Here is a 12,548-nt window from a genome sequence, read left to right as displayed (position 1 = left end):
TGTTTTGCTATCACAGACTGCAACATGTTCCGGGATTCTTCTGATTGCATTGAGGACTACACCACATCAGTCACTGGCTTTATCAATAAGTGCATCGAGGACGTCGTCCCCACAGTGACTGTACATACATACCCCAACCAGAATCCATGGATTGCAGGCAACATTCGCACTGAGCTAAAGGGTAGAGCTGCCGCTTTCAAGGTGCGTGACTCTAACCGTATAAGCGTATAAGAAATCCTGCTATGCTCTCCGACGAACCATCAAACAGGCAAAGCGCCAATACAGGGCTAAGATTTAATCCTACTACACCGGCTCTAATGCTCATCTTATGTGGCAGGGCTTGCAAACTATTACAGAAAACAAACGGAAGCACAGCCGCGAGCTGCCCAGTGACAGGAGCCTACCAGATGAGCTAAATCACTTCTATGTTCGCTTCGAGGCAAGCAACACTGAGGCATGCATGAGAGCATCAGCTGTTCCGGATGACTCTGTGATCACGCTCTCAGTAGCCGACGTGAGTAAGACCTTTAAACAGGTCAACATTCACAAGGCCGCGGGGCCAGACGGATTACCAGGACGTGTGCTCCAAGCATTTCGCTGTAAGGTCTACACCTGTTGTATTCAGCGCACGTGACAAATAAACTTTGATTTGATTTGTGCTGACCAACTGGCAGGTGTCTTCACTGACATTTTCAACATGTCCCTGATTGAGTCTGTAATACCAACATGTTTCAAGAAGACCACGATAGTCCCTGTGTCCAAGAACACTAAGGCAACCTGTCTAAATGACTACGGACTCACGTCCGTAGCCATGAAGTGCTTTGAAAGGCTGGTAATGGCTCACATCAACACCATTATCCTAGACCCACACCAATTTGCATACCGCCCTAACAGATCCACAGATGATGCAATCTTTATTGCACTCCACACTGCCCTTTCCCACCTGGACAAAATAAACACTTACGTGAGAATGCAACTGGATCCTGGACTTCCTGACGGGCCGCCCCAAGGTGGTGAGGGTAGGTAGCAACACATCTGCCATGCTGATCCTCAACACTGGAGCTCCCCAGGGGTGCGTGCTCTCCTGTACTCCCTGTTCACCCGCGACTGCGTGTCCAGGCACGACTCCAACACCATCATTAAGTTTGCAGATGACATAACAGTGGTAGACCTGATCACCGACAACGACAAGACAGCCTATAGAGAGGAGGTCAGAGACCTGGCTGGGTGGTGCCAGAATAACAACCTATCCCTCAACGTAACCAAGACTAAGGAGATGATTGTGGACTACAGGAAAAGGAGGACCGAGCATGCCCCCATTCTCATCGACAGGGCCGTAGTGGAGCAGGTTAAGAGCTTCAAGTTCCTTGGTGTCCACATCACCAACAAACTAGAATGGTCCAAACACACCAAGGCAGTCGTGAAGAGGGCATGACAAAGCCTATTCCCCCTCAGGAAACTAAAAAGATTTGGCATGGGTCCTCAGATCCTCAAAAGGTTCTACAGCTGCAACATCGAGAGCATCCTGACTGGTTGCATCACTGCCTGGTACGGCAACTGCTCGGCCCCCGACCGCAAGGCACTACAGAGGGTAGTGCGTGCAGAGCAGTACATCACCAGGGCTTAGCTGCCTGCCATCCTGGACCTCTACACCAGGCGGTGTCAGAGGAAGGCCTAAAAATTGTCAAAGACCCCTGCCACCCCAGTCATAGACTGTTCTCTCTACTACTGCATGGTAAGAGGTACCGGAGCGCCAAGTCTAGGACCAAAAGGCTTCTCAACAGCTTTTACCCCCCAAGCCATAAGACTCCTGAACAGGTAATCAAATGACTACCCAGACTATTTGAATTGTGCCCCCCCCAACCCCTCTTTTACGCTGCTGCTACTCTCTGTTTATCATATATGCATAGTAACTTTAACTATACATACATGTACATACTACCTCAATTAGCCCGACTAACCGGTGCCTGTATTTAGCCTCGCTACTGTTATTTTTCACTGTCTTTTTACTGTGTTTTTTTATTTCTTTACTTGTCTTTATCTATTGTTCACCTAATACCTATTTTTTACATAAAAATTGCACTGTTGGTTAGGGCCTGTAAGTAAGAATTTCACTGTAAGGTCTAAACCTGTTGTATTCGGAGCGTGTGACAAATAAACTTTGATTTGATTATCCTTTCCCCAATCAGTATATTTCTGGGCATCTGCATTTCCCTGTAAGCCCATTCAAGTTGGAATTCCTAATGGTGAAACTGCCACGACCGTTTGCAATATTACAACAACAAAGAAGTTACTGCAAACAACCAACACTGTTATTTCCCCTCTGACATCATTGCACGTACGATAGAAGAGCACTCACTATATGTACTGCAATTTGTTTACCATGCTCCTCAGTTCGGCAATAAAAACAATAACAATGGTGGTGGGGCGGCCAGTGGCGCTGTTTCCCCCTACTGAGGATTCCATCTTTAAGGGAAATGAACAGAATTAGTAACTGTGAGCTTTTTGCTGAAACATGTTTTGAAAGGGATTTCCAGCCTCATAGGTTCATTCTGCCCTGGGAGGAATGTACACCTTGGGCTGCATGGAGACAGTCTGTGCAGATACCTAACCTACAGGTGGAAGGAACACACCATCATAGACAGAGAGAGACAGAGAGAAACAGAGAGAGAGAGTGTTGAATTGACTACAGTATAATTATGGCTGTAGAATTCAACGCTGAGAAGCAGAAGAAGAGCTCCCTGTTTTGCCCAATATGGTATGGAATGTCAAGATACCTCGAGCATGTATGATGTGGTAGGAGAGGGAGAGAGAAGGGAAGAGAAGGAGAGGGAGTATGTGGGTACTGGAGCATGCCCTGGACTCTCTCCCACTGTGATAGCAAAACAGCCCAATCACAAACACTCCCAAAGCAAACTACACTAACATTGCAGTACCTCTGTAATCATTGCATCACAGATCCTCTTTCATGGTCTCTGTGTGCAAGGCTATTGTTATTATGTGAATCAAAGAAATGCAGCTTTGAACACACACAACAAATCACACACACAATCACAATCACACACGCACACACACCCGCACACACACACACACACTTAATTGCAATACAATATGATATTTCAAGAATCATAGGAATCCCCCGCTATGACAATAGAATCAGTGAGGTGTGTAATATAATATAATAATAAAATTGCCCATTTCAAACCCATCTAATGTTCATCAACAAATGCCCCATCATCTGTGAGGAAAATGGTACTGTACTGAAATCATAGTGTTTTTTGCCCCACCTACTGGTGGCTGAAAATGTCACAGACGTTTCTCGAAGTAGTTTGCTCACTATTTGGATTTTGTTTTTATTCACCTTTAATTGTGAAAAATTTCAAATCTATAAGATCCTATCTTTGACATTGTTAGTAAATGTGCTGCGTTTAGTAGGCTCCATACACCACATACCTCAAAATTCTGGTAGGCTTCATCTGACTCTTGGTCACAGAATCGAACTTGTTTGGAGAGGACATGTTTGGAGGGATCCTCAATTGGGTTCTGGTTTTCATCTTTCCATTCAACAACTACAGTATTCACATGATAAGAAACAATCACTAAACAGTTACTGCACCTTACCATGAAAAGTTATTTATCCTATAGAGATCTTGCAGTAAAAAACAAAAAAACAAAAAACAACAACTGATCCACTGACTGCATAAAGTCTTACATAAACTGGGTGTCAGGTATAACTTGTTCTTCCTATGGTACAGTATGTCACATGACAAGGATATTCAGGAAGACTAACATTTCTGTAACAAAGCAACTTCCTTAACATGGTTGAGCAGAAAAATGTAAACACATCTGTATTCAGGCATAACTGTGTGACTGTGTACAATGGTTGGGTGTCTGACCTCTGGAGGATGTGCGGTTGGCCAGGCTGGTGGAGGTGTAAGGCAAGGTATAGGGCCCACTGGCAGAGGAATACTCTGCCTCCATGGTCCCCAGCCTTGATCTATGATTTCCGAGCTTGAAATTAGAAAAAAACTGCACTTCAATGCTTGGCTCATCTGAATCTCAAACTACACAGCTACTATAGTACAAGATGATCTCTCACAAAATTACATTACCGTAGATGATCTATTGTAACAATAACCAATGACAACAATACGATCCTAAGGGGAAAGGCTAACGCAAAATTATTAAGGTTTTATCCCTACCTCATCTATCTCCCTGCTCCATGTGGGACTGTGATCCCCTGTCTCCATAGACTGAGCCAGGTTGGTCCTGGTCTCTCCTCTGTCCTCTGCAGCCCATTTTCCCTGCAGACAGGACCTGTCAGTCAGTCTGCTATGTCCATCCTCTGTATGTCTGTCTCTGTCCAGGGGAGACAGGCTGTTGGTCCTCTGAGCTTCCTTCAGTTCAGCCAGGGTCACACCCTGAGGAAGACACAGACAGTACATCCATAGATCAACAAGATACTACAGATAAATAGTCCAACAAAATCACATTGATACCAACAAATATCTTGGGGCCAGTTTCCCTATCTTGGGGCCTAGTCTTGGATTCGTAATGAAGAATTTCCATTTAACATGCATTTTCAGTCCTGGCCCGTGGAGTGTGTTTTGTTTAGTACCTGTGTGGATCTGCGGGTTTGCCTGGCTTGGCGGGATCTGGCCTTCCTCTGAGACTCTGCCTCCTCATCTCTCACTGGGGTTAGATGGGACCTGCACAGGTTGGAAACAGGGCAGCAGCACTTTGCAGGACGTACAGTGCATTCAGGAAGTATTCAAACCCCTTGACTTTTTCCACATTTTGTTACATTACAGACTTATTCTAAAATTGATTAAATTATTTATTTTCCTCATCAATATTCACACAATAACGCATAACGACAAAGCGAAAACAGGTTTGTAGAATATTTTGCACAACAGAAATACCTTATTTACATAAGTATTCATACCCTTTTTCTACAAATTGATTGGAGTCCACCTGTGGTAAATTCAATTGATTGGACATGATTTGGAAAGGCACACACCTGTCTATATAAGGTCCCACAGTTGACAGTGCATGTCAGAGTAAAAACCAAGCCATGAGGTTGAAGGAATTGTCTGTAGAGCTCAGAAACAGGATTGTTTTGAAGCGCAGATCTGGGGAAGGGTACCAAAAAATGGTAGCATTGAAGGTCCCCAAGAACACAGTGGCCATCATTCTTAAATGGAAGAAGTTTGGAACCACCAAGACTCTTCCTATAGCTGGCCGCCCAGCCAAACTGAGCAATCGGGGGAGAAGGGCCTTGGTCAGGGAGGTGACCAAGAACCTGATGGTCACTCTGACAGAGCTCAAGAGTTCCTCTGTGGAGATGGGAGAACCTTCCAGAAGGACAACCATCTCTGCAGCACTCCACCAATCAGGCCTTTATGGTAGAGTGGCCAGACGGAAGCCACTCCTTAGTAAAAGGCACATGACAGCCCGCTTGGAGTTTGCCAAAAGGCACCTAAAGGACTCAGACCATGAGAAACAAGATTATCTGGTCTGATGAAACCAAGAGTTACGTCTGGAGGAAACCTGGCACTATCCCTATGGTGAAGCATGGTGGTGGCAGCATCATGCTGTGGGAACGTTTTTCAGTGACAGGGACTGGGAGACTAGTCAGGATTGAGGGAAAGATGAACGGAGCAAAGAACAAATCAAATCAAACTAATTTTATTTGTCACATACACATGGTTAGCAGATGTTAATGCGGGTGTAGCGAAATGCTTGTGCTTCTAGTTCCGACAATGCAGTAATAACCAACGAATAATCTAACCTAACAATTCCACAACAGCTACCTTATACACACAAGTGTAAAGGAAGAATATGTACATAAAGATATATGAATGAGTGATGGTACAGAACGGCATAGGCAAGATGCAGTAGATGGTATCGAGTACAGTATATACATATGAGATGCGTAATGTAGGGTATGTAAAGATTATATTAAGTGGCATTGTTTAAAGTGGCTAGTGATACCTTTTTTACATGTATGGCAGCAGCCACTCAATGTTAGTGGTGGCTGTTTAACAGTCTGATGGCCTTGAGATAGAAGCTGTTTTTCAGTCTCTCGGTCCGTGCTTTGATGCACCTGTACTGACCTCACCTTCTGGATGATAGCGGAGTGAACAGGCAGTGGCTCAGGTGGTTGTTGTCCTTGATGATCTTTATGGCCTTCCTGTGACATCGGGTGGAGTAGGTGTCCTGGAGGGCAGTTAGTTTGCCCCCGGTGATGCGTTGTGCAGACCTCACTACCCTCTGGAGAGCCTTACGGTTGTGGGCGGAGCAGTTGCCGTACCAGGTAGTGATACAGCCTGACAGGATGCTCTCGATTGTGCATCTGTAAAAGTTTGTGAGTGCTTTTGGTGACAAGTCGGATTTCTTCAGCCCCCTGAGGTTGAAGAGGCGCTGCTGCGCCTTCTTCACCATGCTGTCTGTGTGGGTGGATCAATTCAGTTTGTCCATGATGTGTACGCCGAGGAACTTAAAACTTTCTACCCTCTCCACTACTGTCCCGTCGATGTGGATAGGGGGGTGCTCCCTCTGCTGTTTCCTGAAGTCCACGATCATCTCCTTTGTTTTGTTGACGTTGAGTGTGAGTTTTTTTTCCTGACACCACACTCCGAGGGCCCTCACCTCCTCCCTGTACGCCGTCTCGTCGTTGTTGGTAATCAAGCCTACCACTGTAGTGTCATCTGCAAACTTGATGATTGAGTTGGAGGCGTGCATGGCCACGCAGTCGTGGGTGAACAGGGAGTACAGGAGAGGGCTCGAAGCACCCTTGTGGGGCCCCAGTGTTGAGGATCAGCGGGGTGGAGATGTTGTTACCTACCCTCACCACCTGGGGGCGGCCCGTCAGGAAGTCCAGGACCCAGTTGCACAGGGCGGGGTCGAGATCAGGGTCTGAGCTTGATGACGAGTTTGGAGGGTACTATGGTGTTAAATGCTGGCTGTAGTCGATGAACAGCATTCTCACATAGGATTTCCTCTTGTCCAGATGGGTTAGGGCAGTGTGCAGTGTGGTTGCGATTGCGTCGTCTGTGGACCTATTGGGGCGGTAAGCAAATTGGCGTGGGTCTAGAGTGTCAGGTAGGGTGGAGGTGATATGGTCCTTGACTAGTCTCTCAAAGCACTTCATGATGACGGAAGTGAGTGCTACGGGGCGGTAGTCGTTTAGCTCATTTACCTTAGCTTTCTTGTGAACAGGAACAATGGTGGCCCTCTTGAAGCATGTGGGAACAGCAGACTGGGATAAGGATTGATTGAATATGTCCATTAACACACCAGCCAGCTGGTAGCGGGCCGTGTCAGTGGCACTGTATTGTCCTCAAAGCGAGCACAGAAGTTGTTTAGTCTGTCTGGGAGCAAGACATCCTGGTCTGCGACGGGGCTGGTTTTCTTTTTGTTATCCATGATTGACTGTAGACCCTGCCACATACCTCTTGTGTCTGAGCCATTGAATTGCGACTCTACTTTGTCTCTATACTGACGCTTAGCTGGTTTGATTGCCTTGCTGAGGGAATAGCTACCTGTTTATTGGGTCATGTTTCCAGTCACCCTCCTGGTTAAAAGCAGTGGTTCGTGCTTTCAGTTTCGCGCAAATGCTGCCATCAATCCACGGTTACTGGTTGGGGAATGTTTTAATAGTTGCTGTGGGTACGACATCGCCAATGCACTTGCTAATGAACTCGCTCACCGAATCAGCGTATTCGTCAATGTTGTTGTGTGACGCAATGCGGAACATATCCCAATCCACGTGATCGAAGCAATCTTGAAGCGTGGAATCAGATTGGTCGGACCAGCGTTGAACAGACCTGAGAGCGGGAGCTTCCTGTTTTAGTTTCTGTCTATAGGCTGGAAGCAACAAAATGGAGTCGTGGTCCGCTTTTCCGAAAGGATGGTGGGGAGGGCCTTATATGTGTCGCGGAAGGTAGAAAACAATTGAATCCAGGGTTTTACCAGCCCTGGTAGCACAATCAATATGCTGATAGAATTTAGGGAGTTTTGTTTTCAGATTAGCCTTGTTAAAATCACCAGCTACAATGAATGCAGCCTCAGGATATGTGGTTTCCAGTTTACATAGAGTCAAATAAAGTTCATTCAGCTCCATCCATGTGTCTGCTTGGGGGGGAATATATGCGGCTGTGATTATAATCAAAGAGAATTCTCTTGGTAGATAATGCAGTCGACATTTGATTGTGAGGAATGTAAGTCAGGTGAACAGAAACTGTGACCTGTGGTCCCGTGTGGCTCAGTTGGTAGAGTATGGCGCTTGCAACGCCAGGGTTGTGGGTTCATTCCCCACGGGGGGACCAGGATGAATATGTATGAACTTTCCAATTTGTAAGTCGCTCTGGATAAGAGCGTCAGCTAAATGACTTAAATGTAAATGTAAACAGAAGGACTTGAGTTCCTGTATGTTGTTATGGTCACACCACGTCTCGTTAATCWTAAGGCATACCCCCCCGCCCCTCTTCTTACCAGAAAGATGTTTATTTCTGTCGGCGCGATGCGTGAAGAAACCAGCTGGCTGTACCGACTCCGATAGCGTGTCTCGAGTGAGCCATGTTTCCGTGAAGCAGAGCACGTTGCAATCCCTGATGTCTCTCTGGAATGCTACCCGTGCTCGGATTTTATCAACCTTGTTGTCAAGAGACTGGACATTGGCGAGTAGTATGCTCGGGAGCGGTGCGCGATGTGCCCGTCGCCGGAGCCTGACCAGAAGACCGCTTCGTCTGCCCCTTTTACGGCGTCGTTGTATTGGTTCACCGGCTGGAATCCGATCCATTGTCCCGGGTGGTGGGCAAAACACAGGATCCGCTTCGGGAAAGTCCTATTCCTGGTTGTAATGATCGTGAGTTGACGTTGCTCTTATATCCAGTAGTTCCTCCCAACTGTATGTAATAAAACCTAAGATTACCTGGGGTACCAATGTAATAAATAACACGTAAAAAAATAAAAATAAAAATCCCCATCCTAGGAATGTGAAGCGAGGCGGCCATCTCTGTCGGCGCCGGAAGAGATCCTTGATGAAAACCTGCTCCAGAGCCCTCAGGAATTCAGATTGGGGACGAAGGTTCACCTTCCAACGGGACAACGACCCTAAGCACACAGCCAAGACAACTTAGGAGTGGCTTCAGGACAGGTCTCTGAATATCCTTGAGTGGACCAGCCAAAGCCCGGACTTGAACACGATCGAACATCTCTGCAGAGACCTGAATATAGCTGTGCAGCGACGCTCCCCATCCAACCTGACACGGCTTGAGAGGATCTGCAGGGAAGCTTGTAGCGTCATACCCAAGAAGACTCAATGCTGTAATCGCTGCCAAAGGTGCTTCAACAAAGTACTGAGTAAAGGGTCTGAATACTTATGTAAATGTGCTATTTCAGTTAATTTTATATTTTTTATAAATTAGCAAACATTTCTAAAAAACTGTTTTTTCTTTGTTATTATGGGGTATTGTGTGTAGATTGATTATCATTTTTCTTAATCAATTTTAGAATTAAGGCTGTAACGTAACAAAATGTGGAAAAAGTCAAGGGTCTGAATACTTTCCGAATGCATTGTAGCTGTCATGCCCTATAAATAGCTTCAATGAGCTCTGGCCAACTCTGGCCATGCTCTGGTCACATACTTCTCACCTTGTACTGGAGCACAGCACGAGGTGACGACATATCAGGGTGAGGTGACATTATGCTCAAATTATCAACAAAACAGTGGCAGTGCAATCAAGTGATCGTTTTGAAAGGTACTGCACCAAAACAAATATTCACAGGAGGTTACATATAATAACGATGTGTTACATGCAATGACTTGGGTGAAGCTGCTTTTACTACATACTATTTCTCACAAGTAAATGCATGCAGAATTTGTTCAGTTGTGCATACAGTGCCTGATGTAATCACAAAACAGCTATGGATTGTACAGTACACACAATAAGTTCACAGTAAATAACCCCCCTCAATCAATAGTACAATGCTCTTAGGACATTATGTGGTATTCCTTTCATGATCATGTTTAATGCCTCTAGCGTGGACAGTAGCCAATCAATGACCTCTAAGAGACAGCCATGTTAGCAGCCATTGGGCTCCATAGAGAGGGGAAGAGTCGAGTAAGCAGCATTCAATCTAATGGCTCGTTGTTCCCACTAGTACCGGCTGCCGGCTGCACTCCCTCCCTCTTTCTGTACTGAGTGTCAATCAATCAACTTCTGCTGTGCCGGAGAGGCACCATCCACACCCTCCATCGTGAGAGAAAGCTTAAGTCGACCGACGGTCAGGACGTCAGTCTACTGCATTATTTAACACTGACTACAGGGCTGTGGATGGCTACATTACTACCAACTGTGATGTAGCCAGGTAGCCTACCAGTTTAGCACACTGGGCCAGTAACCGAAAAGTCATTGGTTTGAATCTCCGATAAAAATCTGTGGATGTGCAAGGCACTTAACCCTAATTACTCCTGTGAGTCGCTCTGGATAAGAATGTCTGCTAAATAATTGTTATGTAAACTGTGATTCTACAGCAACATTATAAATCATATTTCTACACAGTGGAATGACTTGAGGCAAACGTGATACAGGAGACGTCCTACAAAACATACAGTACATTTGCTTATGTTGCAGGATATAAAAAACACTTGATTTAAGCATGTTCAATTTGATTTAAGCATATCCAATTTCCATACCAAATGAATTATATAGGATACATTTGTTGGGGTTGCAATTTTAACATAGTGATGGGAGGTATTTGAGTGCCAATGCATTTAGTATACTAAATATTTACAGCACTATACACACCCACGCTCCAAGAAATTCAGCTAACACACAACCCAGGGGCACCAACTTCCCACACAGTACAATTCAAATACCAGGGAAGGGTATACCTTCCACTTGTAGGAAATCCCAAACAACACCAGTGAGAGGCCGCACCAAGTTCACTCTCAGATCAAAGTAAAAGACATATATTCTCACATTCTGCACAGGGAAGTCATGCAGATAGTTGGATAGGATAGGGTTCAGGGTAGGAATTAGTTCCATACCTGGGCAGGCAGGCTTGCATGGTCCCAGGCTGCTGAAGGTCAGAGACCGGTGGAGAGAGACTGCAGTGAGAGAGGCCGGATACGATCCTGAGAGAGGGAGTGATTGGAAGAGCGAGAGGGAGCGATAACGGGGAATGGGGGAGGGACAGAAGAGTGGGACAGGGCGGGAGGGAGAGAGAGAAAGAGAGAGAGACTGTATCCTCCCCATCAGCTGGGCAAGGCGAGGCACAGTGCGTTCAATACAGACTCATAGGCGGGCCGCGGGGCACTCTGAGCCAATTGCGTCTCCAAGAGCCTGATGCAAGCAATGCAGTTTATACACCACACAGCACACAACAAGCATGTTCGATGGGATCAAAATTAGCAAGTGCTGCACAGATTTGCCAAACTTGATCACATTATGAGGGTAGAAGATGATTTGTAGATCAGTGATTCTGTGCTGGTCTTCAGGCCGATCTTCTCTAACATGCAGAAAATGTTCACATACAGCAGTATTACATACACACAATGGTTGCAGTCTTTACAAATGTAGAAATACTTGTATAACATGATACTAATCCATTGTGAATTCTCACGTTAACTTCCTGGGGCCTTACCCTTTAACATGTAACAATGGAATAAAACATCATGGATGGGTGTGAACAAGTTAGACAATATTTCTGGTCAGTTGAATGATTTTCAAGTATGCAGTAGCTCATCAACTTAGCTAAATAGATCAAATAATAGCAAACCATAGTGTTTGGCAGTACCAAACCAGCAAATGCAGACACAGGCGTTTGCAACTATACACACACGTCTTATCTGTGTTTTTCAGGATTTCATCATGAGTCATTCCTTACATTAGTCCAAGGGCCACAGAACAAAAAAGGCCTCCGAAAAGGTGAGGTAATTTTATAAAGTTGCACATTAATTAAATATTATAAATAAAATGTACGATTTTGAAATCAAAACACATTTTGGGTAATTTCCCCTAGCAACATTATGAGGTTGCCATGTTATATCTTGGTTACAATTGTTACACACTTGTTTTTAGCCTAACCGGCGCCAGATGGCACTATTATTCCTTTGACATTTTTTGTCATATTATGCGTCCAACTTTAACCCAGCTGCCTATACACTCCCCGGCGGCCGCCTCGTACATTAAAAATCCTTCATTCAGGAAGCAGCATTAGCCACTAGCATGGTGGTGGAAAATTGGGTTTTATTGAGACAGTACGCATATTTTCCATGTCTTGTTAGGCCGGTGGGCCATTAAATCACACTAAGGATGAAATGACGCCTTTGCAGCCTGAATGAAGGATGTTTCATGTACGACCCGGTCACCGGGGGTCACAAGTGTATAGCCTGCTGGGCACATTAAAGTCGGATGCAGATGACAAACGATGTAAAAGGACTTATAGTCCCATCTTTTGAGAGCTGTGTTAGCTAGCAAACGTTGTACTGTCTTTAGTTTGGCTAGCAGGCAAGAGCAATGATGGGCCTTGTAGGCTAA

General features: G+C 45.3%; 1 protein-coding gene across 5 annotated transcripts in view; it reads right to left on the bottom strand.

Annotated features, from left to right (window-relative positions):
* LOC111966596 (protein phosphatase 1 regulatory subunit 12B) overlaps nt 1-11,174 on the bottom strand; it is a 45,773-nt gene extending 34,599 nt beyond the window's left edge. For 2 of the 5 annotated variants that reach the window (XM_023991379.3, XM_023991382.3), the window contains exons 1-5: nt 11,057-11,171; nt 4,619-4,709; nt 4,203-4,421; nt 3,897-4,011; nt 3,454-3,569 (exon numbers count right to left, since the gene is read on the bottom strand). In XM_023991379.3, coding sequence (XP_023847147.1) covers nt 3,454-3,569; nt 3,897-4,011; nt 4,203-4,421; nt 4,619-4,709; nt 11,057-11,076 — 561 coding nt within the window. In that variant the 5' untranslated portion in view covers nt 11,077-11,171. Of the gene's footprint in view, nt 1-3,453; nt 3,570-3,896; nt 4,012-4,202; nt 4,422-4,618; nt 4,710-11,056 lie in introns of those variants that run through there. The other 3 variants (XM_023991380.3, XM_023991381.3, XM_070444540.1) reach the window with 3 other exon arrangements.
* Between the last annotated feature and the right edge of the window lie 1,374 nt (nt 11,175-12,548).

This window comes from Salvelinus sp. IW2-2015, linkage group LG7, assembly GCF_002910315.2.
Source record: "Salvelinus sp. IW2-2015 linkage group LG7, ASM291031v2, whole genome shotgun sequence".
NCBI lineage: Eukaryota > Metazoa > Chordata > Actinopteri > Salmoniformes > Salmonidae > Salvelinus > Salvelinus sp. IW2-2015.
Note: the sequence above shows the minus strand (reverse complement) of the source record. Positions and strands in the feature narration are given on the sequence as shown.